We start from the raw sequence: 22,492 nt of genomic DNA, 5'->3' as shown, positions 1-22,492 counted from the left end.
TCACTAGTATAAGTAGAATGCAATAACATACGTACTTTTATAGGACTTAGCAAAACTCCCTAACATTTTTACAGTTTAAAGGGTGATATATTAAGAAAATAAAAAAAATGGCCAGAGTATAAATCCATCAACTATTCTACAGCAGCATAAAAAAAACTACGCAAATACAAAAAAATATAAATCATACGAGTAAAAAGATATTAATCAAGTTGGGACTCAAGAATAAAGTCTATAGAAGATTAAATGTTTAAAGAGATAAATTTTAATCATACAAAAAAAAACATATTCAATACTTTGTAGTTAGTCTATACGCGATAAATAGACTCCTAGAATCATGACATATTTTGCTTACTTGACCATAATTTCTTTCCACAAAAAGAAAGGAAAGGGTTGCTACTCATCATCACCACAATACCTTGTGTCTTGCTAGTGAATATGCTGGAGATAATTTAGTTTAATAAGAATAGCATAATAGGTTTGAGATTTAGAATTTTGAGTTTAATTACTTGACTTATAATTATTTCATAATTCAAGGCTCAAGGAAAAATATAATGCTTTATTATTTTTAAATTTAATATTTTTTACATGTAAATTTATTCGGTACAGTCCGGTATTTTCTCAATTTATTTTCATGAAATAAAAGATCTATCCTGATTATCGATACGATTATAAATTTATATAAGAACCTACGATTTTATTAAAAAAACATTAAAATTGATTCAGTACAGCACGGTTCGATCAATTTAGTCAATTTTAAGATCTCCATTGATACCCTACCAGGCAAGCAGGCTTAATCATATTTACCTTGCTGAAAAATTACATCATATAAATAGGCAAAAAGAATTTTCTTTTTGGCTATATACCAACTGCTAGATTCCCTTAACATAAAAAGAGATTCTAGTATAGTCAATAATAACATAAGGGGTCTAAAAGTTAGTTTAGATTATATGTTCAAATCTTAGACATGACAATCTAGTAAGTATTTTTTTTCAAAGATCTCCCTATATGAATCCTTGAATCAGCCAAGGAGCATCTTCATGTTGCTATATTAGTTATTCAATTTATCTTTTATCCTACTTCTAACAGGTTTTAGATAATTTGATCGGATAAAATTTGAACCGAGTAGACTTCAAGTCTTAGTCGATTCTTGAAATCTCCAAGCTAAGTTGGACACTCACAGTATAAACACTCACAGTATAATCTCATAAGTAGGGTCTAAGGAGGATAGTGTATACGCCGACCTTACCCAAACCTTATATGGACTACAACAGCCAATGTAATCTTATAAGTAGGGTCTCGGGAAGGTAGTGTATACGCAGACTTCAACCGTACCTTATAAAGATTGAGAAGTCTCGGCTCAAGAAACAACGAAAAGAAGGCAATCAAGCAACAAACAGTAGTAACAACAATGTAATATAATAACAAAGTGGACTGCATGATTACTTTATATCTTACGCTAATTATACCAGTTTCATTCCAACTAAATTTTACCCAAGTCATCAGTAAATGAGTTTCATTTCGTCATTAGTTATAGTTTAAAAATATTCCTAATAAATTTAAAACAATTTGTACACTCGAAATATTGTTAAAACTCATGGGTGCTAATTTTAATACTCTGAACAATTCTTTATAAAATGATTGGAATAGCAGGTAAATACTGAAGAGAAGAATTAGGTAAGATAACTTCAAACAAAGACAGGTTCTGGGATGCGTTCAACATGTTCACAAGAAGGCCCCTAAACATATACTCCATCTGTTTCATGCTATATGAAAGTGTTTGATTGAACATTGAATCTAAGAAAGAAAGACTTGACTTTTTGAAGTTTGTAGTCTCAAAAACATACCATGACGTTTCTATAGCGATAAAATTATGTCATTAAGGGTACTATGTTAACCTTCTCCTTATTCTCCAAGACTTCACAACCACAAAACCATCTGAAAGCATCAATCCACATTCTAAGTGATTGCTACCTTTTACGAAAATACGCTCTTCCCTCTTAACAAAGAGCTAAATCAAGTAATCCTTCACCCGTTAACACCCACTCCGACATGAAAAACATAGTCTACTACTGCTAGGATAAAATATACTAAGGGAATTAATCAGGAATCATTATGTACAGCCCCCCCTAGGCTTCTAATCCCTCCAGTGAGCTCCATGTTGATTGCTTAATCCATGACCGAATAAAGCCAACAAGGTTTCATTTAATACAACTATCTATGAGGCAAACAAGTAAATAAAAGAAATCAGTGCAGAATAGGAAGGCCCATTCCACTACAACCATCTTCCTGTCACAAGACATCTGGAAAATATATCAGAATGAAATAACAAAGAGTTAATCCAGAGACATGTGAATGTAGTAGTCAATCGAGTCACATACCCTGAGGATCTTCACATTTTGAAGATGCATCACCTTCTGGAGAGAAACAGCAGAGGCAAGCATCAGGCTGCTGTCTGAATATTCATAGTTAAATTAGTAGAGAAAGCTAAAAGCGAAGACCAGTTAGCAGAGAACCAAAATTGATAAGCAGTGAATATGTAAGTCGAGAAAAAACATAACAGACACAAAAATGTCAGTCAGTCAGTCATCAAGAAATTCCAACAAAAAATAATTAAGAAGTTCGAAAATGATATGCTAGGCAGCTACGACAAAAGACCTCAGCTCCAAAACTATAACCAAACTCCTCATCTCTCTGCAAATGTCATAATAGTACAGCAAGGTTAAAGATGTGAGTCCGAAACTTCCAAAGAGTAAGACATGGCAAGAGGTAAGAAATCAGGTGAAGTGCTCCAACAAATCAGCCTGTCAAATATGGCAACATCAACAAAGGAGACATGTTAAGATCAAATCATCAAAGAATGCACTCACTTCTTTAATACATTAAACCAAATTAAAATAAGGATTTTTCAAACTAGGGGAAAAAGAAAAAGATGAAGAAATCTCGAAAGACGTCAAACTCCAACAAGTGGAACAGAAGGACCAAACTCTAGAAAATAGATACTTGTCCAGGTAGAATATCCCCATCTGCACACTTGCAACAACTCAAAAAGGAAATGAACAATGTGAAATGGACATGGCTAATCAACTATAAAATTAGGTTTCGTACTTTCTATTTCCTTCTCGTCAATACTTTTTTCTTTCCGGGGAAACTCTCTGGAAGTGGAGGAGTTGATAAATGAATTCACAAAATATGCTGAAGAGGTTAGATACCGAAAGCATAAAGTGCATGCCTTATATAAAAGAATAACCGCCCACCACCTCCAAGGGCCATTTTTCCTAAAAGGTGGAAAAGAAGTGATTTATCATCAGCTGCGATAAAAATAAATAATTCTCCTCAACAAATAGGCTGCTAAGAAATCACGCTGTCCCAGTGTAAGTGTGGGTACGAGTGTATACATATGTAGATAGCTATGAAAAGTGAAAACCAAACTGTACACACAACAAAACATTGCGAATGAAACACTTCCATACCTTGTACTGCAAGCCAATACAATGAAACATTGCGAATCATCATTTCATCTCTGCCATGAACTTTTCATATTCTGCATCAGTACCATAGGGAGGTTTCTCTGAGGATGATGGTGGAGGCGGAGGTGGAGGTGCAGGTGCAGGTTCTGGTGGATTTGAGGCCCAGGGAACATTGCTCATACTCTGTGAATGATCCACATTGGACTGCGATGCAGCTGGAGGAGGTGGTGGTGCCATGCCATAATAAGAAGGATAGCTGTATGAAGATGTTGGGTATGCAGGTTGGGCATTGTGTGGCATTGCAGTGACAGAATTGCCATAGGCATAGGTGGGCAGAGATTGAACAGGTGCACCATTATGTGATTGTACTCCGGGAGGATAACTTTGATGTGTCTCGCCAGAAGAGGTGTAATTTTGTTGGTTTTCACCAGAAGAAACGGTTTGAGCAGGGACACCAGAAGATGGCGGGGGCATTGGTAGAGGATACTGTGCACCATATGGAGGAACAAATTGACCTGGACCAGGAGAATACATGGTTGAGCCAGGAGGAGGAGGCGGGTAAGAGGCATATGGTGGAGGTACAGGTGGTCCCCAAGGAACTGGATTCCCAGCATAGCCACCAGGGGGAGTAGTGCCAATGGGACCACCAGCCGCATACTGCTGAGACGGATAGAGTCCGGCAGCCTGATGAGGAACAGGATAAGTGGGCATTGCTGGAGCACGAGGGCCCGGAGGCACAGTAGGCTGAGGGGGTTGACCCGCAACTCTCACAGCAATAGTTCTCCCTTCAAGACAATGACCATTCATGCCCGCAATAGCACTATTAGCTTGTTGAACATCTGCGTACTTGACAAAACCATAACCTTTACTAAGACCACTGAGACGATCCTTTATAACTTTAGCCATCACAATGGTACCAAAGGGAGAGAATAAATTAATCAAACCGTCATCATCCAGAGTAGGGGGGAGATAACCAATATACAAGTTTGTCTCATCATACTCTTTTGGCTTGATTATATTTGACCCTAATCCAGGGTGTGACGTGTTACCACCACCACCACCATTATTACTGCTGGCCCAAGGAGGATTACTGCCTGTGCTTCCAGGACCAAGAGCTAGGGTCGCTGAGCTCTGCTTATTTGACGATTCAGGAACCGTCCCTCCCAATTCTGCCAAGAAGTTCTGATACTCATCATCCATTTTCTTTCCAGTAGTATTTTTCACTGGACAATCTATAGTGGGATGTCCCCCATCACCACATATTTTGCAGAGAACATCACTCTTAAACGTGGTGGTGCGAGAAGGACAAGCATACTGCCTATGACCCGGTTCACCACATAGCCTACAAAACTCCTCATCTCTAATCGTTCCATTCAAAGCTGCAAGTTCCCTGAGCTGTTGCCTCTTATGCTCATTAAGTACTTCATCGACAGGTTGCAAAAGCTTCTCCAACATAGCTGCAGCCGCCTCAAGCGACTCCTGAGTATCAGCTTCCACTAACACGTGTAAATCCTCATTCTCCGCAGGATCATGCTTCAAATTCCCCTTCTGTTGTAACCTCCCCTCTTTAACTGACCCTTTCCCTCGAATCACAATCTTCGCTCCCGTCTCCTTCTCCATCCTCTTCTGAGTATTCCCTCTCGGCCCAATAATCAGCCCAATAAAATTATAACCCGGGTACTCCTTCATAGGAATGTAAAGCTTCTTCTGAAGCTTAGGAGGCCTATAATCAGCCGGTGGCTTAAAGGCAGGATTTTTCTTTATTATCTGCGATATAATCTCTTGTCTCTCCCTATTCAATTTCTCTCGGGCACGATACTCCCTAGTATTTATACGTACGCCCATATTATCATATATAGGTTCAGGGGAAGGCGAACGAGCGCCTTCAGGTCTATCATCTAAAGGTAAACCAGATTGCAATTTCCTACTAATTTCAAGTAATCTACTATTAAGAGCTTGTACTTCAGGATCAAATTCAATACCTCCAGCGAAATCTTTCATGAAATCGGGCAACTGAATCACAGGCTTCGGCTCATCATCCGCCCACCTCGACTTCCTCTTTCGTCCCGTCCCACTTCCATCATTTTCAGTACCATCCTCAGTCGGAGGTGGGTCCCATCGGCTTCTCCTCCTCCTCCTCCTACTGCTCGTTTCCTCTTCGCCCCCTGATTGGTCCCTCTCTGCACCACTATGAGTGTTATTAGTCAACCCATTTTCCGACAACAATGGCTTCTGCAACATAGGATCCGAATTTGAATTTGGGTCGACCTGATTTTGCTCCAATGACAGCTGGTGTTGAACCGAATTATCACCTGCATGAGCTTGGTTCTCATGAGATGAGTTTTCTAGAAAGTTCTGGTTGTCTGAACTCATCTTGTTCATTTGGGCGTTTTCACGAACACTTGGTGGGGGATCTTGAGGATATGAATCTAGGGTTTGCGAAGGGTTTTGATAGTACGGATCTGAATGAGGAGGGTACCGTTCGAATGAATTTAGGGTTTGTGAAGGGTCTTGAGCTAGGGATTCGGAAGGAGCAACTGGGTGGGATTGGGAATCCATTGGAATTCGAATTAAGGGAGGAATGAATTGAAGAGAGGAAATATACGCGGGATTGTGTGTGTGAGAGAGAGTATATCGTGAATCTAAGCTTAGATTTTGGATAATACTGCGACTTGAAAAGGGTGGTTTTAGGCTTAAACCATTTCGGCTCGACATTGGGCCACCATTTCCTCGGAATTTTTCTGCTGGGCCTCTAGTATGGTCCCGAAGGGGAAAAATGCACAAATAGCCGATTTTAGGACCCTGTTTAAAAAGGGGATTTGAAGCGGTATTCTATATTTGTGCCACCTTTTAAGCTGTACCCTATTTTTAAAAATTATTGATTTGGTAGCTAGCTGACAAAAAATCTGTAATAATATGACCATTACACCCCTGACAAAAGATATAAAACCTGCATCACGCATTAATCGCGTTATCTGCAACCTCATTCGTGAAAAAAGATCTCCTCCTCTCCTCTCAGCAGCTTTATCAAAAAATTAGAAACTTATCCAGATTCATCTTCGGAGTCATACTTGCATGAAGTTGTTTCACGTTGAAGCTAAAACTTCATGCTGATGTAGCATGAAGTTGTTTCATGTTGAAACTAAAACTTCATGCTAATATAGCACGAAATTGTTTCACATTGAAGCTAAAACTTCATGCTAATGCATGCTGAAGTTATATATCCTGCAGTCTACAGTTTTGTCATGAGTTTTATCTGAAACTTCTAAACATGCTGAAGTTATTTAGTTCATCCGCTAAAACTTCAGTCTAAACATGCTTACGTTTTTTAGTTCATTTGTTAAAACTTCAGACTAAACATGCTTAAGTTTTTTAGTTCATTTGCTAAAATTTTAGACTAAACATGCTTAAGTTTTTTAGTTCATTTGCTAAAACTTCAGACAAAACATGCTTAAGTTTTTTAGTTCATTTGCTAAAACTTCAGAGTACTAAACATGCTTAAGTTTTTGTCTAGCAGTATGTAATTTCTCTAATGAGTTTTTGCTAATGCATGCTGAGGTTATTTAGTTCATTTGCTAAACTTCAGACAAAACATGCTGAAGTTATTTATTAGTTCATTTGCTAAAACTTCAGACTAAATATGCTTAAGTTTTTGTCTTGCAGTATGTAATTTTCTAAAGAGTTTTTGCTAATGCATGCTGAAGTTATTTAGTTCATTTGCTAAAACTTCATACCAAAACATGCTGAAGTTTCGTAACGCAGTCTACAGTTTTGTCCTGAGTTTTATCCGAAACTTCAGTCTAAACAAGCTGAAGTTTTTTAGTTTATTTGCTAAAGCTTTAGCCTAAACATGCTTAAGTTTTTGTCCTGTAGTTTGTCGATAGTCTTTTATTAAAGAAGGGCAAAATCGTCCTTTTAAAATGCTTTTAACAAAAAATGGGTACGGATGCAAACGGAAAAAGAAAACGGGTATAAGTTAAAAGGGGGCTACCAAATAGGGCGCCCCGTGTAATTTTTACGTTTTAAAAATGAAGAATTTACCTAGATAGCCACTCACTCAACCATTTAAACTAAAAGTAGCCGGTGGATGCATATAATATGCGTAATTTATGTGTTATACATGTATAATTGTGTATAATCGATGTATAATCTATTTATATGGCTACAAAAAATAAACAATGAATATGGCCGGCTATTTGTGTAAAGATTCCCTAAAAAAATTAAAAACTAACAAACTTTTTAAGTTTAGTCGTCTTAGAATCAACTTCAGATTGTCAGCTCTGAAATGAGCCTCTATGAAAGCCTAACTCCAGAGCTACAGTCTGAAGTTGACTCAAGGTATGAAGAAGACGATGAAGAAGTAACAACAATAGCATGAACTGTCTGAAGTTTGCCAAAACTGGCTGAAATCTTAACTACTTTTTGAAAGCCGGATATATTTTAAATATAGATGCTCAAAGGGGCTACCTAGTATCATTTTTACGGTCCTAAAAAGAGTAACTTCATAGAAAATGACAATAATAGAGATAGCCACCAACAAGGGATGCAATGGGAGGCGAAATTCAAAAATAGCCAGATTTAGAAGTGGTAATTGAAAAATAGTTACAGTTTCAAAAGTAATAGAAATTTTGCCATTTTTCATGTAAAGATAAATTTGAACAAAAACACTGTTCCGAAAAATATTGCAGCATAGTATACTGGAGTTCGAATTTTTTACATGTGAACTTCCAGCATAATATTTTAGAAGTTCATAGACAGGTGCTTCAATCTCTAGTATACTATGCTGGAACTTTTCGTGTGCTGGAGTTCCAGCATAATATGCTGGAAGTTCATACACAGGTGCACCAATACCCAATATATTATGCTGGAACTTTTCGCATTGCAGCAAAATAGTGGTTATTTTTTAATGACTTTGCAAACGCTGACTATTTTTCAATAACTAGCCCAAAAACTAGCTAGCTCGTGCTATTTTCACGAGTAAATCTCATTTTATTCCTATTAAGCCCAAATTATTTACCTTTTAATACCCATACCCAAACTATTTACTATTCCTGCCCAGTCGGCCCAATTTATTTACCCGGCCCCCCATCACGCGGCCCAAGTTACCCATTGTCAGCCTTATCTTCGTTCTTTACACTAGACTAAAGACCAACCCACCTATTTCACCCGGCCCAAGCTTCCGTCTTTGTCCTTTAACGGTTAACACTATACTAAAGAGAACAGTTTCCAAATCTCCATAGCCAACACATGAAAACGCAAATTTCACCCACATTCGTGATTTTAATTTTTTCTTCCGATTCCTTTCTATCTCTTCGTCTAGTACCTATTTTTGGGTGAAATTTTTTCTTCTGAAAGTACATTTTAGTGAAAGTGGATTTTCAAAATAATAGGATTTTTGTGTTTTTCTTTGTACTTTTGTGAATCAATGTCTATGGGTTGTTATTTTCTCTATGGGTCGGAAGCATTGTGCGCGTAGATGGTGTCGCCGTGGACAATATCATTCTTCAAGACAAGTACCTGCTGAACGATGCCTCAGTCATGTCTGGTCCTAGTCTTTCCTTATTTTCTGATTCTTAGTCTCTATTTAGTCGTAACCCTAGCAGTAGTCATGTTGAAAGCACAACTGAAAATGTAGAATTAGAGGGTGGAAAAGGCAATAATATTAATACTTCGTCAGTCGATGAAACTCCCTACCAGTCATTACCCGACACAAATTCCGAACCAGTCATAGGAGGTGTTCCTGTGACTGATAAGGGAAAAGGTAAAGTTGTTGAGGATTCTGAGTTAGGGGGAAGCCGACGTGAATCCGTGCCTACAACAGAGACTCAACCAGTAGATGTTGATTGTAGCGATGATTCTCAGTTAAATAAGAAAAAAAATGGTGTCGCACCCAAGAAGGTAATTTTCTTACAATTATGATATGTGAGATTTTGAATGTATAGTGCATTGTTATTTTTTGATTTCCTGTTATGCTTTTGTATTATATTATAGTTATAGTCAGTTGTGTTAATTTTAAGTGTATTCTACTTCTTAAATAATTTATATAATCATGTTTTGCATTGTTGAGATTCCCTTGTTCCTATAGACATAGTGTATGTGTGTTGTGTGATAGTTTTTATACTTATAGACAGTTGTTGGAATAACACCGTACAACTATTTACCCTAATAGTATAGATATATACTATTATATGCTTCTGGATCCTTTTTTGGCTGTCTTCGCTATTTGTTTTTCCTTTAATAATAGTAGTATCGTACAGTATCTTAAAAATACTTTATAGCTGCATATCTTTTTACTTTTTCTCTTTATTCCTATCTGTTATGTAATAGTCATTTATAGTTGCCGGAAATTAGCCAGTAGAATTGTATACCCTGCTGGTATAGTTATATGTCGTGTTGGTATCGTATGGTAGTTGTAATATTTTTAGTTGGTTTAGTTGCATTTTTAAGTGATTTCTATTTCTGAAATTATTTATATGAACATGTTTTGCAGTGTTGGGATTTTCTTGTGCCTATCGACTTAAATTATAAACCAAAGGTTGATTGGGATACCAACTACCATGTTATTTATCAATTGAAAGCAAATTTATCAAAGAAGCAACTTCGACTGTTTAAGAAAACATGCTTTGGCTATTTTTTGAATCTACCACCAGTTATTGTGCAGATTCGGGTTATGCACCATTTGCTTATTAGAGAAGTACATCATGAGGTGAAAAATAAGATGCGGCTTGTAGTGAATGATTCTAGGTTGCGCTTTGGTTTGGGTGAATTTGCACTTGTTACTGGGTTGAAATGTAAAGGTGATACAAATATAGAGAGCATAGCAGAGAATAGGTTGATTTCAAAATATTTTGGGACTGCATCGGTGACATTGGCCCAACTAGCAGACTGTTTTAAGAAGAAGAAATGGGAAACAAATGATGATGCGTTGAAGATAGCAGTTCTTTATTTTGTGAACAGCTTCTTACTTTCTCAACTCAAAACAAAGGTTATTTCACGGTCTTACATTGACTTGGTTGAGTGCGGTGATTTTAATAATTATCCCTGGGGTATAGATGTTTATAACGCTACAATTGACTCGTGTTCCAACAAGTTTCAAGATAAGCCTTTTTTTTATAGACTCGGTGACTTCCCGTTGGCTTTACAGATTTGGTTGTATGAATGCTGCCCAAGTTTGGATGGTCACTTTGCTGATCATATTGGAAACGAACTTCCACGAATTTTGAATTGGGTAGTCATGGGTCAAATACCGAATGAGCGAGTTGCTTTGCGAATGTCTAGCTTGCAACGCGAGCAGGTAATTTTCTCATAGTTTTATTGCCTTGCCTCTCTTAATTTTTTGGTACAGTAGTTTAGTCACAGTTGTAGCAATATCCCAGTTCAGTGATATACTCTGTTGGTATACATGTATACTATATTGGTATCATATGGTAATAGGGATCTTTTATCTTTCCATACTTTATTATCATTTCTATTTCTAACTAGTGTGCTTAATAATTGCAGCTAAAGAACATCACTCCAACTGATGATGAGAAGCAACTATTTGATGTGCCTGGTCTAAACTTTGAAATTGAAGTTGAGTGCACTGACAGTCAGCCCGATAGCTTTCAGGTTTTTGGCACTCAATTACCAAAGACACAAAGTATGCATGAAAGTACTGGAGGTGATTCCCAACCCACCAATGCTGAGGTAATGAAGGAGTTACAAGGTTTGAAGCTTTTTGTAGAGACCAAGTTTGAGGAGGTGCTTGCAGCTATTGGTAGTCAATCAATGAAACAAGAGGGAAATTCAGCGGTATTGATCTTTTATATAATATAATGCTATAGTATATTGTTCAAAGATGCAATATATGCCTATAGGATACTATTCCATTCTTTACTTTTAGTACACGTAGTATTCTTGTAATATGTATAATAATAAAATTGTTAGTTTCTTATTTTCAGCATAAGCAACAGGATAATGATCCTGACTTTCGTGAGATGCATAATGATTATGACCAGTTTGAAAGTGGCCACGTTGGGAATGATCCTGTAGTTATTGGAGATAGCACGCCCAAAGCACCTTCTAGTATGTAAATCACAGATTTGATTGATTTTTTTTTTGCTGTTGTTTTTTGAAAATAGTACTCTTGCTTATACTTTTATATGTTTAGTATCTGGTTTTGGTGGGGTTGGTCAAGATGGAGGTGCCACTGGTGTCAATGTGAAGAACGTCACAGCAAGTGATGGCGTAGTTAATGATGATTTGCGTTCTGGTAAAATGTTGTATATGTAATTTTTTAATTCTTTTTTTATTTATTTAACTCTATGTATTTGTGCATTGACTAACCTTTTTTAAAAAAACTTTTTTCAGCCCCCTTCGTAAATGAGCATGATTTTGGCTTGGATTCTAACTTTGAACTGTCTGCATCTGCAATTGATCAAATCACCGCCATTACACAACAAGCAACATATAAGCAGTCATCTCATGATGTTAAAAAGTCGGGTCCTGCTCCGCTGCCATCAGGAATCCCTGTACAGACACGAGCAGATGTTGTTATTGAGTCTAATACTGCTCCACAGGGTACGATGTTGATGTTTCTAATTCTGTAGTTAGTATGTAAATGATAGGTTCTTGATAGTTTTTTATTTTTTATTTAAGTAGTTATGCTGATAATGCTTTTATGTGTTCAGCATGTCGGGTTGATGGTGTTGGTCAAGTGGATGTTGGTGGCAGTAATGTGAATTTGCCTTCTGGTAATGTCTTCTATATATAACTTTTCATTCTTTTTTTCTAAATTTCTTAACTTTGTATATTTATTTATTCACTAGCATTTTCTAATTAAAGCTTCATGTCGACACGGGGGTGATCTTCACTTGGATTCTGATTTTGAATATACTGATTCTCAACTTGATCTAATTGCTGCCATTACACAAGGAGGGAGACGTAATGTAAATCAATCTGGAAATGAACTGACAACTCGTGCTGTAAATAAGTCTAAACCTGATCAGTCGGTATCAAGAAGTATTGTCCAGATACAAACAGATGTTGAAACTACTCCTGCAGTTTTCACACGGAGAAGGCGCCCTGCAGCTGTAAAACAGTCGCCGTATAGGAATGACTGGCAATCTGGTGTTAGTGCAGTTGGGGGATCCTCGAAGGTTATCAAAGGAAGATTTCCATTTGTAAATGACATTTCAGTGGTTGTTGATTATAAGCTTACGACTGCATTCTCAAACTTTGTCGAAGCAAACATGCAATTGGGAGAGTGCGTATTCATTTTCATGTACTTTTATTTTCATGTTTTCTTAATTTTGTTGTTATATTTCTTATCCATATCTTCTTTTATATGAAATAGGGAAGTGTATTTACCTGGTGATCAAAAGCTAGACCCTTGTTTTGACTTTGAAGTTGAACAGATTGATGATAAGATGTTTTTCCATACCTTAAACTATTCTGGCAGGCCGCTGTCTAGTTCGGTATGTGTACTGCTTTTTACTTTTGTTGTTGTAGTAGTTCAATCATATTTTTAGTGTTAGTCATGTTTTCTTCCTCTCTTTTTTGCAGCACTTGAATATTATATTCTACTATCTTAGGAAGAAGGCGAAATATGGAATTAATATGCCAATCAAAGTCACAACTACAGATACTCTATTTAATAATATCATTCAAAGGGTTTTCACAGAATTTGTAAAAGGTGGGAAACAAGATCATTTGATTGATCGATCAGACGATATCATGGAGTACATGAAAGGATTAAGGATGTATTGCAACACTCCATGGCACCAGGTTGATCATGTCCTTTTTCCAATTAATTTGACAGAAAACTGGCATTGGATATTGGGGTGTGTATCCACAAGAGATGTTTTTACGTATATGACTCGCTACGTAGTCGAAAGCACAAAAAATCTATTCAAAAGGTGGCAGAGGCATATGCTGTGTTGATCCCCCTATTTCTAGTTAGCATTGAATTTTATAACCAAAGAAGTGACATTGTAGTACAAAATGGTCTGCACATGGGAAAGGAGTTGACTGATCCTTTTGAGATTGAAATGATTACAAATCTGCCAACACAGCAAAATTCGTAAGAATAGTTACTTTTTTTTACTTTGTTTTCCTCATTCATATTAACATTTTCACTTCTAATTGACTTTTATATTCTATTCATTTGTTTTATTTCAGAGATTGTGGAGTATATGTTGCATGCTTTGCTGAGTATATTATTGAAGATCTTCCAATCCCTGTTGCCGATTTTGATGTGGATGGTCTTCGAGCTAGGTTTGGTATACTGTTGTGGCACTATGGGAGGAACAAGCAGTTGCATGGCGAATCAAGTGAATCTGAGGCTCCAGTAGCACCTAAAAAGACTCGTGGAAAGAAACGCAAGAAGTAGTATAGGTCTCTTTTTGGTTTTAGTTAATCGTAGCATGAAAACTTTGCAGGATTTTAATAGTTTTTGATGATGTATGGTATTTTGCATTATTATATTGTAAAAATGCTAGCTTTTAAAAGTATTTTCTAGGAATACAATTGTAATAGTACAATATGTTGCTATAACTGTTTTAATGTTGGAATGTATCTTCAGTTTGTTTTATTAGACTTTTCTTAGGCTTCTTCCATAAAGTTGTTGGTTTAATAGGAGTGCCTTTTGGTGACAGAATTTTGTCATCACTTGAAGTCAAGCTATTAGTGTAGAACATGACTGTTACAGTAGCACTGTTAGTTGCTAGTACTACTTTCATTTGTAGTAGGAGAAGCATTATTAGTTCGTTGTAATACACAAGCAGAAGTTATTTTTGGAGGTGTATTTTTAAGGGAGTTACAATGTTCAAAAAGAGGAACTATGTTGTTATTTTGTTGAAGAACAGGGCGAGCATTGATTTGAATGAGAAGAAATATTTTTAGAAAGTGAACTGGTCTTGAAATTATATTGAGAGTAGTTGTTAGTTGTAGTTGAATCTACGAAAATTTGTGCATAATTTGCATTGCTGCACCAGCTGTATTCCGCAAAGATTTTGGTTCAAGTATATTAGTGCAGTAGCACTATATACCAATCAGGTATACTGATATATCATTTGGGTATCACATTGTATTTGAGTACCTTTTTTGCTGCAGCAACTAGATGTAAGTACTGGCATGAGTTGCAAAGCGTGCGCATTTTGGGTATCACGTTGTATTTGGTGCACCATTTGTATTTCTGCGCATATTTTGTTTTAGCCATATTAATGCAATACCACTATATACCAGTGAGGTATACAAATATACCATTTGGGTATCACCTTATATTTATGTACCTGATGATGTACAATAACTGCATGTAAATGGCTTCCAATTTGTTATACTTCAATACAGACATGAGCTGCAAAACGTGCCCATTTTGTTAACGATGTATGTACAAATGTTGCATTTGCGGTACCACTTCTATTTCTGCACATATTTTGATACGAATAAGATATACAGATATACCAATAAGGTATACAGATATACCGCTTAGGTATCACATTTATTATAACGACCCGGCCGGTCGTTTTTGGAATTTACGCCCCGATCCTCTATTAACTAGATTTAAATGCATCCCACTTTTGTATACTAAAATAGAAAATAAACAGGTTCTTCTTGAAAACACAAGTAGCCATATAAATTTGTTTCCAAAAAGTAATTTCGCAAAGAATCATCATACCAAATATATGTCTAGTGCAAGTAATGCATTTTATTTCTTTGCAATTCAAATGTTATGATTCTACGATATATGAGTTCTATGAAAAGATTGAAGCATTATATCAATCTCTCTTTGGAATATTTTGGCATGTTCTCCGGTTGTGTCCTTTTCTCCCGCATAGTGCACATGTAACTGTATTTCCTTCCCAGCCTCCTATGCCTCTCTTCTTTTTAGGTCTTCCTGGTTTAATTTTTCCTTTTGGTGGCAGTACCACCTGCGAAGAGACATGTTCTGGAATTTGCCACGTTGTTTCATCAGGCAAAGGATTTACTGGTATCTCATATGTTTTCAGCAAGTACTCTATGCTATAGTAATCCGAGCAATTCTTGTATGAATCCATATGGAATTTTTGTATAACTGCCATTGCGTGTGGACATGGAATATCGTCTAGCTGAAACCTCCCACAAGTGCAGTTTTTTTCATGTAGGCGCACCACATTTCTTGTTTGGCCATCAATTACTAAATGTAAGAATTCAGTTGATGGCAACACCTAGTATAATTTTAATTAAGAAAAGTCATTAGCTATACGAAGTAATAGTATTTTTCAAATAATAATATTCAGTTGTTTAGTGAAATCACTAAGGTAAAAAAGTAAAACTACAGTACATGCAGTATTTTTATGATTTTGAAAATGCATACCGTCATCGTCTGTGATAAGATAGTATTATCTGATAATATTTTTTCATACTTTGCACCAATCATCATAAATGATTCCACTGCATCCTTCCGATTGGTGTAATTCCATTTTTGAATCAATGTTGTCATAAAGTCGAGCAAATTCACAACTGGGAGGTCTCTTGCGTGCTTATTTGCTGCATTTACTGATTCCGCAATATTCGATGTCATGGTCATGGTTCTATTTGCCTTGGAATGCGCCCGGGACCATTTATCATATCCAATATCCATCAGGTATGTTTTCACTCTACTATCAATAGCTTCTAACTCTGCCATATGCCTGTTGAATTCTTCAACAGTGTATGCTCTTGCTAACGCAAAGTATACTTCTTTGATTTGTTTTTGGCTCTTCATGAAGTTTGTCTTTATGTTGTTCCACAAATGGAACATACATGCACAATGAGGGACTTCTGGATAGATGATTGAACTTGATCTCCATATACCATCATGCCTGTCTGATATTCCCTCTCTTTGTCCATAGGTTTCTCTGAACTGCACGAAGAACCACTCCCACGATGCATCATTTTTCGAATCAACAACTGCATATTCGAGGGGTAGAATTTGTCCTGTAAACCCAAAGAACAAAATATATAGTCATAGGTAGGTGCAGGTGTGCAGCAAAATAACTATATACTCTGTTGGTATACTTGTATACCATACTGGTATCATATAATTTTTGAAAATCTTTTTTGTTTCTTTAACTGAATGTAATTGGATTGTACACACAATATTAATTTAGTGTTTCATATAGTAGTATAGTCATAGGTACGTACAGCTATGTAGCAAAATAACTATATACTCTGTTGGTATACTTGTATACCATACTGGTATCATATAATATTTGAAAATCTTTTGTTTCTTTAACTGAATGTAACTGGATTGTATTCTTACCCTCTGCGTCTTGCGTGGAAGCCGTGAGTATGGTCCCTCTATATGTTGACTTTAAAAAACTTCCATCAACTACAACTGTTGGCCTACAATAGACCCATCCTCTAATCGATGCATATATAGCTATGAATGCATACAAGAAGCTCCCATCTCCTTCAGTGTGTAGTCGTGTCACTGATCCTGGGTTAGCGCACTCTAACATATAAAGATATGTTGGCATTTTCTTGTATGACTCACTTGGTTTTCCTCTCAACAATTGCATTGCTTTTTCTTTTGATCTCCACGCTTGCATGTAGCTTAAGTCCATACCATATGCTTTTTGGATGTCTCTCTGGATATCTGTTGGTGTATATATGTTTTTCGGGTCAACAAGTTTATCTTGTACCACAGCTGCAACAAAAGCTGAGACAGCTTGCTTTTGTGAACAAAATCTCTTATCAGTTAAACAACTGTGGACAGAATTGAAATCCGTCACTTTGAAAAGATTTGATGCTCGCAGGCTTGATGCCTTAAGTCTCCAAGTGCATCTTTCATCCACGCATTCAAGGATAAACCTGTTTATAATACAAATACAGTTATGTATCATGTTTTGTTGATAAAAAATACACACAAAAATCCGTACAATTATATAGTCACATAGTATACTCTGTTGGTATACTTATATACTGTATCAGTATCATATTTTGCTGATAAAAAACATAGACAAAGCAGCACAATTCTATACTCACATAGTATACTGATTTAGCATACATATATACTATATTGGTATTATGTTTTACTGATAATAACAAAGACAAACCAATACAGTTATATACTTGCATAGTATACTGATATAGCATACTTATATACTATACCAGTATCACTGATAAAAAACACAGACAAACCAATTCATACTCGCATAGTATACTGCTTTAGCATACTTATATACTATATAGGTATCACATAGTTTTTTACTTGAAAACATGCTGACGAACCTTCTTGGGCATGATTTATGAATACGATATTGACATTTTTCTCTAACGGTATACTGTTTTATAACGAGAGCCAGCAGGTTCTTGTCTTTGTAAATTTGTCCTTTTTCAACATTTTGATGAAATTGATCAGTTATGATGTTTGCATCATCAAGTTGTAAAATGGCGTCATCTCCTTCTTGCACATCAAACGTACTAATCATATCAGTACTTTCAAATTGTGCAATTTCTGATGAAATTGGAGCAACATCGAAACTGGAGGTGCTTGTATCTATAGTGTTTTTAGCAAACGACACACACAGGGGAAGTGTTGTCATCCCTGCACTTGATTTTTTCAATTCCATGTAAACACTAACACTCATATCGCTGCAAATTGTAATTGGTGGATATCCTTGAGCAATAGCATACTGAATAACTATTGTGTTACTGTCCTTTTGCAGTTGCTTTGCAATTTCTCTGAGAAGTTGTTCAAATTTCCAATAGGTCTTTATTAGAATTGCATCAACATGAAAATTTATGAAATTATTGTTATCATCCCATTCTCCACTATGCTGCAGCAGAATTGGTATATGTTCCATGATTCTGAAGTTATAATCACTTTTATGTCCAAAATTGAATCTCAACAATGCAAATTTCAACAGTGTTTGATGTCAAATATTGAATTTCAACAACAGATTTTTCGAAATCAAACCTCTAGATCTCCAGATCGCCAAACCGAGATTAGAATTTTCAGCTAAAAATTCAGAAGTTTGAGCGCTAAACTTCTGTAATACTTATAATTTTTGAGATTCTGCTCTGCCAGCTAAATCAAAATCCGAAAACAACAGGGAAATCAAAATCTCAAAACAACAGCGAAATAAAAATCCGAAAACAAGATGCGTATCAGCATCTCCGATCTGTTTTTTCACACTTAGCGATCTTCAAATTAGGGAATGTCTATGGAAATCTCAATTTTGTGCGCTTATTTTCTGAAACTTTGAGCAGCTTTTGGGTTTTTATAGTTAGGGCATTAAGCGTGGGTAGTTATTTTGATATTCCCGTTTATTTATTAATGGGTTGGAGATTATAATTATTTAGTAGATAGAATTCTTTTATGAGTAGGGCATGGTAAATAATTTCACTTTTATAGATACTCCTGTCTTTTCCCCTATTTTCAATGCAATAGATGGTAAAGAACTAAAGATCCCTTCAAACCTTGATAAGAAACTCCGAGACCGAGCTCCAGTTATACAAAATCTTTAGATAGGGCCTTTTAGGTGCAAATTATTTGGCTAGTGGGTTTCTGATACTAGACGCTTAATGCAAGCCTACAACACGATCAAAACTACAATTTTGATTTGGGGTTCAATAATGTAAAAATTGCACGGGGCGTCCTATTTGGTCGCCCCCATTTAATCTATATCCATTTTTTTAAAAACTTTTAACTTGTACCCACTTTTTAAATAACTTCAGCTCCCTTTCTCCTCCGATAGTTCCATTAAAAGAAATTCAAAGCTTCCTTACCAAATGTTTTTTGGTGATGCTGTCAAACTGTTTTATAATTCCAAAAGACCTGTGAATTGGAATTGTAATGCCCTCAATGACTTTCTTTTTGATTTGTTGTGTTATGAAGGTGTGGTCGAAGCAAATAATTTTTTTTAACTGTAACAGAGAAAAGTTAATATGTAGACTTATCTTTATTCCTAATACACTTCTCTTTCTGAAAGTCCTTCATATATATTTTATACTCTACGTTTTTATCAGCAATGGGTTGAATAAAAAAAAAGGCCCTTTGAGAGAAAGTGAAGGACAAAGCTGGAGAGTTTTATGCTCCTAGAACAATATTATATTGTTCTTGATACTGTTTTATAATTCCAAAAACTTCGCCAGTTACAAAACAAAAACTCCAGTTCTAGAGCTAAAGTTCGACAATTACAAAACAAAAACTTCAGCTCTAGAGCTCAAGTTCGTTAGTTACTAAAACAAAAACTTCAGCTCTAGAGCTGAAGTTCGCCAGTTACAAAACAAAAACTTCAGCTCTAGAGCTCAAGTTCGCCAGTTACATTTGCTACTTCAGGCCCGTCTACTAGAATGCTGAAGTTTTGCGTGATTGTCTTTGCTACTTCAGCCTCGTATGTTGAAGTTATGCGAAAAAGCGGGTACACTTGCAATTTTTTTTGCAAAGCGGACATAAGTTAAAACGTGACACAAAATGCGGGTATAGATGTAAATCCCCCTTCAATAATAGAACAAATAATTGGTGTAACACCGGTTTAGACAAGAACATCGCCTGGAATTAAAGCAAAGAAATGCTCTCTTGCTTTTGAATGTTACGCAGTTCGACTAAAAACTTTTTTGAAAATTCTATATTTATACTAAATCGACACCTATATTGTAACAAAAGGATAACAAGTACAGTAATACTTCACATCAACTGATTTAAAATTCTGAATCTAGCTCTAAAAAAGTCTCCATTTATTTATAATTGAAAGAGAGATTACTGATTTTCAAATCGTGAGGCATAAAAGGAACACAGAAGTCCCACAATATTAGGCAAATTTAATAGTCTAAACTCTAAACCATAATAAGTCAGACGTGAGAAATTGATCTGATCAAACTTTCCCAGCTAAGACCTACTAAAGTTCCATGACTCTTTTTGGAATGTCCATATATCACAATGAGTTTTTAGTTGGATTAGCCTTCAATGTTTTTTCATTCTTCTAATATTTACTATTTATCCATACTTGTCACGATCCAAAATTCAACTACTCGTGATGACATCTAATCAAACCCGTTAGGTAAGCCAATTAATCAACATTCCAAATTAATGTGATTTACTAAGAAAATAAATGATAATATATATGACTTTAATACACTCCCAAAGGACTGGTAGTACAAATCACGAGTTCCTAAGATTTAGAATTTACAAAGCTGGTATGAAATAAAATACATCATCTATTTGAAATATACATTAACAGATTAATCATTCTAAAGCTACCAAGAACAAGAGGCAGCTATGACCGGATCGCAGGTACATCTCCAATGCCATCTCCCGCCATACACAACAACATCAACATCCAAAATCTACACTCAAGGTGCAAAAGTGTAGTATAAGTACAATCAACCACATATTCTCAATAAGTAACGAACCTAACCTTAGGTTGAAAGTAGTGACAAGCTGGGACAAAGGTCAGAGTCCAACACCACTAACGAGCAACAGTCCATAACAATATAATGAAAGTAACACAAATAATAACTCAACAATAAAGTGCTCAGCTCGTTCATAGTTCAGGAAAATAGATATTTGCTTTTCAAGTATAACAGTAAATCTCGAATCTTTTGCCGAAATCACCGAAATATGGGAAATTTTGAAAGCTGTAATTTTTTCCAAAAGTAATCTTCCACAATAAGAAATTTCATTATCAAATGGAACGAGGAAAAATACATCTCCATGCATGTATGTCAAGTGCGCATATCAAATGCAATGCAACATAGTGATAAAACCATATGCATACTCTCAGAGTATCAATTTACTCAGTCCTCCCAGTCACTCAGTCCCCCAGTCACTCAATCCTCACAGTCACTCATGCATCACAGTCACTCAATCCTCCCAAATCACTCGGCACTCGCACTGCACTCAGTAGGTACCTGCGCTCACTGGGGTGTGCAGACTCTGGAGGGGATCCTTCAACCCAAGCGCTATAATAAGCCAACTGACCTGCTGCGGCATGCAACCCGATCCACATAATAATAACATGTATAAAGCCAATATGACTTACTGCGGCGTGCATCCCGATCCCATAAATATCCTTACAATTAGGCCCTCGGCCTCACTCAGTCATCAATCTCTCCGGTTTCTCGGGCTAAAAAATATCATCGAAATAAGCCCAAAAATGATGATTTCATGTAACAATAAATAGCAACCGAGACTGAGATATGATATGAAATGAATAAACATGACTGAGTATGAAATTACAATTTAAATAAATAATTCTACAACAATACGACTTCTACGGGTCTCAATAATACTGGCATATAGCCTCAGCACGATTTTTAATATGATTCTCAACTCAATTTCTTTAACACGTGAAAGTACATGGATAATGCCACAATTATTTGACTACACAATTCTACGAAATCAATTACGTCACAATTTCTACGGTGCACGCCGACACACCCATCACCTCCAAACAAATCACATAACACGTTTATTCAGGGTTCATACCCTCAGCTCCAAGTTTAGAAGTATTATTTACCTCGAACAAGCCGAATCCAACGCCGAGCAAGCTAAACAATGCCCCAGAAATTCCATTCCGCACGTATCAAACTTTGAATGCCTTCCTATCTCCTCAATTCAAGCCGAATGATCCGAAACTAGTCAAACAACGTGCAAATTAATCTAAACATACTCCAATGCTTACAATTTAATAGTTTATAAAAAATTTCAATTCCGCTCGAAAAGTTAACTAAAAGTCAATAGTGGGGCCCACTTCTCAGAACCCGACAAAACTCACAAAAATCCGGCAACCCATGCAATTACGAGTCCAACCATACTAAAATTAGTCAAATCCGATCACAACTCGACCTTCAAATCCTCAAATTATAGTTTATGAAGTTTCTACAATTTTCTCCAACTTTCCCTCTCAATATACTAATTAAATGATGAAAACAATGATATATTCGTATATATAAACCAAATCCGAGTGAGAATCATTTACCCCGATGAATTTCTTGAAAAATCCACAAAAAATTGCCACAAACCGAGCTCCCAGAGTTCAAATGTGGAATAATACTCTAACCCTCGTTTATAAAGTACA

General features: G+C 36.2%; 3 protein-coding genes across 5 annotated transcripts; 1 reads left to right on the top strand and 2 right to left on the bottom strand.

Moving 5' to 3' along the window:
- Positions 2,159 to 6,191, bottom strand: LOC109225226 (branchpoint-bridging protein-like). 3 transcript variants are annotated; one of them, XR_002067875.1, is made up of 3 exons: positions 3,471 to 6,191; positions 2,379 to 2,801; positions 2,159 to 2,300 (listed from the first exon to the last, which is right to left on the bottom strand). XR_002067875.1 is itself a non-coding variant. In XM_019389822.1 (2 exons), exon 1 carries the CDS (start codon positions 6,180 to 6,182, stop codon positions 3,510 to 3,512), a length of 2,673 nt encoding a protein of 890 aa, XP_019245367.1. In that variant the 5' UTR covers positions 6,183 to 6,191; the 3' UTR covers positions 2,159 to 2,801; positions 3,471 to 3,509. The 3 variants fall into 3 exon arrangements, 2 of the variants coding, with proteins under 2 accessions (XP_019245367.1, XP_019245368.1); XM_019389822.1 differs by having other exon boundaries at positions 2,159 to 2,801; XM_019389823.1 differs by lacking the exons at positions 2,159 to 2,300; positions 2,379 to 2,801 and adding an exon at positions 2,851 to 3,275.
- On the top strand, positions 7,753 to 13,836 carry LOC109225927. The gene is made up of 13 exons (XM_019390734.1): positions 7,753 to 7,827; positions 9,045 to 9,365; positions 9,958 to 10,761; positions 10,968 to 11,258; positions 11,408 to 11,531; positions 11,617 to 11,718; positions 11,817 to 12,026; positions 12,137 to 12,199; positions 12,291 to 12,711; positions 12,802 to 12,922; positions 13,011 to 13,207; positions 13,267 to 13,527; positions 13,626 to 13,836. Exons 1-13 carry the CDS (start codon positions 7,753 to 7,755, stop codon positions 13,834 to 13,836), a joined length of 3,201 nt encoding a protein of 1,066 aa, XP_019246279.1.
- Positions 15,224 to 18,274, bottom strand: LOC109225926. Its single transcript, XM_019390733.1, has 4 exons — positions 17,754 to 18,274; positions 16,729 to 17,279; positions 15,802 to 16,403; positions 15,224 to 15,652 (listed from the first exon to the last, which is right to left on the bottom strand). Exons 1-4 carry the CDS (start codon positions 18,272 to 18,274, stop codon positions 15,224 to 15,226), a joined length of 2,103 nt encoding a protein of 700 aa, XP_019246278.1.

This window comes from Nicotiana attenuata, chromosome 5, assembly GCF_001879085.1.
Source record: "Nicotiana attenuata strain UT chromosome 5, NIATTr2, whole genome shotgun sequence".
Lineage (NCBI taxonomy): Eukaryota > Viridiplantae > Streptophyta > Magnoliopsida > Solanales > Solanaceae > Nicotiana > Nicotiana attenuata.
Note: the sequence above shows the minus strand (reverse complement) of the source record. Positions and strands in the feature narration are given on the sequence as shown.

What these genes read in the sequence shown, in the direction of transcription:
- LOC109225926 (XM_019390733.1), bottom strand. Translation starts at nt 18,274, where the DNA reads ATGGAACATATACCAATTCTGCTGCAGCATAGTGGAGAATGGGATGAT. An exon ending in CTGGCTCTCGTTATAAAACA is followed by an intron (nt 17,280 to 17,753) that starts GTATACCGTTAG and finishes TATTATAAACAG; the next exon opens with GTTTATCCTTGAATGCGTGG. An exon ending in TTCCACGCAAGACGCAGAGG is followed by an intron (nt 16,404 to 16,728) that starts GTAAGAATACAA and finishes TTGGGTTTACAG; the next exon opens with GACAAATTCTACCCCTCGAA.
- LOC109225927 (XM_019390734.1), top strand. Translation starts at nt 7,753, where the DNA reads ATGAGCCTCTATGAAAGCCTAACTCCAGAGCTACAGTCTGAAGTTGAC. An exon ending in CTAGCTTGCAACGCGAGCAG is followed by an intron (nt 10,762 to 10,967) that starts GTAATTTTCTCA and finishes TAATAATTGCAG; the next exon opens with CTAAAGAACATCACTCCAAC. An exon ending in TAATGTGAATTTGCCTTCTG is followed by an intron (nt 12,200 to 12,290) that starts GTAATGTCTTCT and finishes TTCTAATTAAAG; the next exon opens with CTTCATGTCGACACGGGGGT.
- LOC109225226 (XM_019389822.1), bottom strand. Translation starts at nt 6,182, where the DNA reads ATGTCGAGCCGAAATGGTTTAAGCCTAAAACCACCCTTTTCAAGTCGC.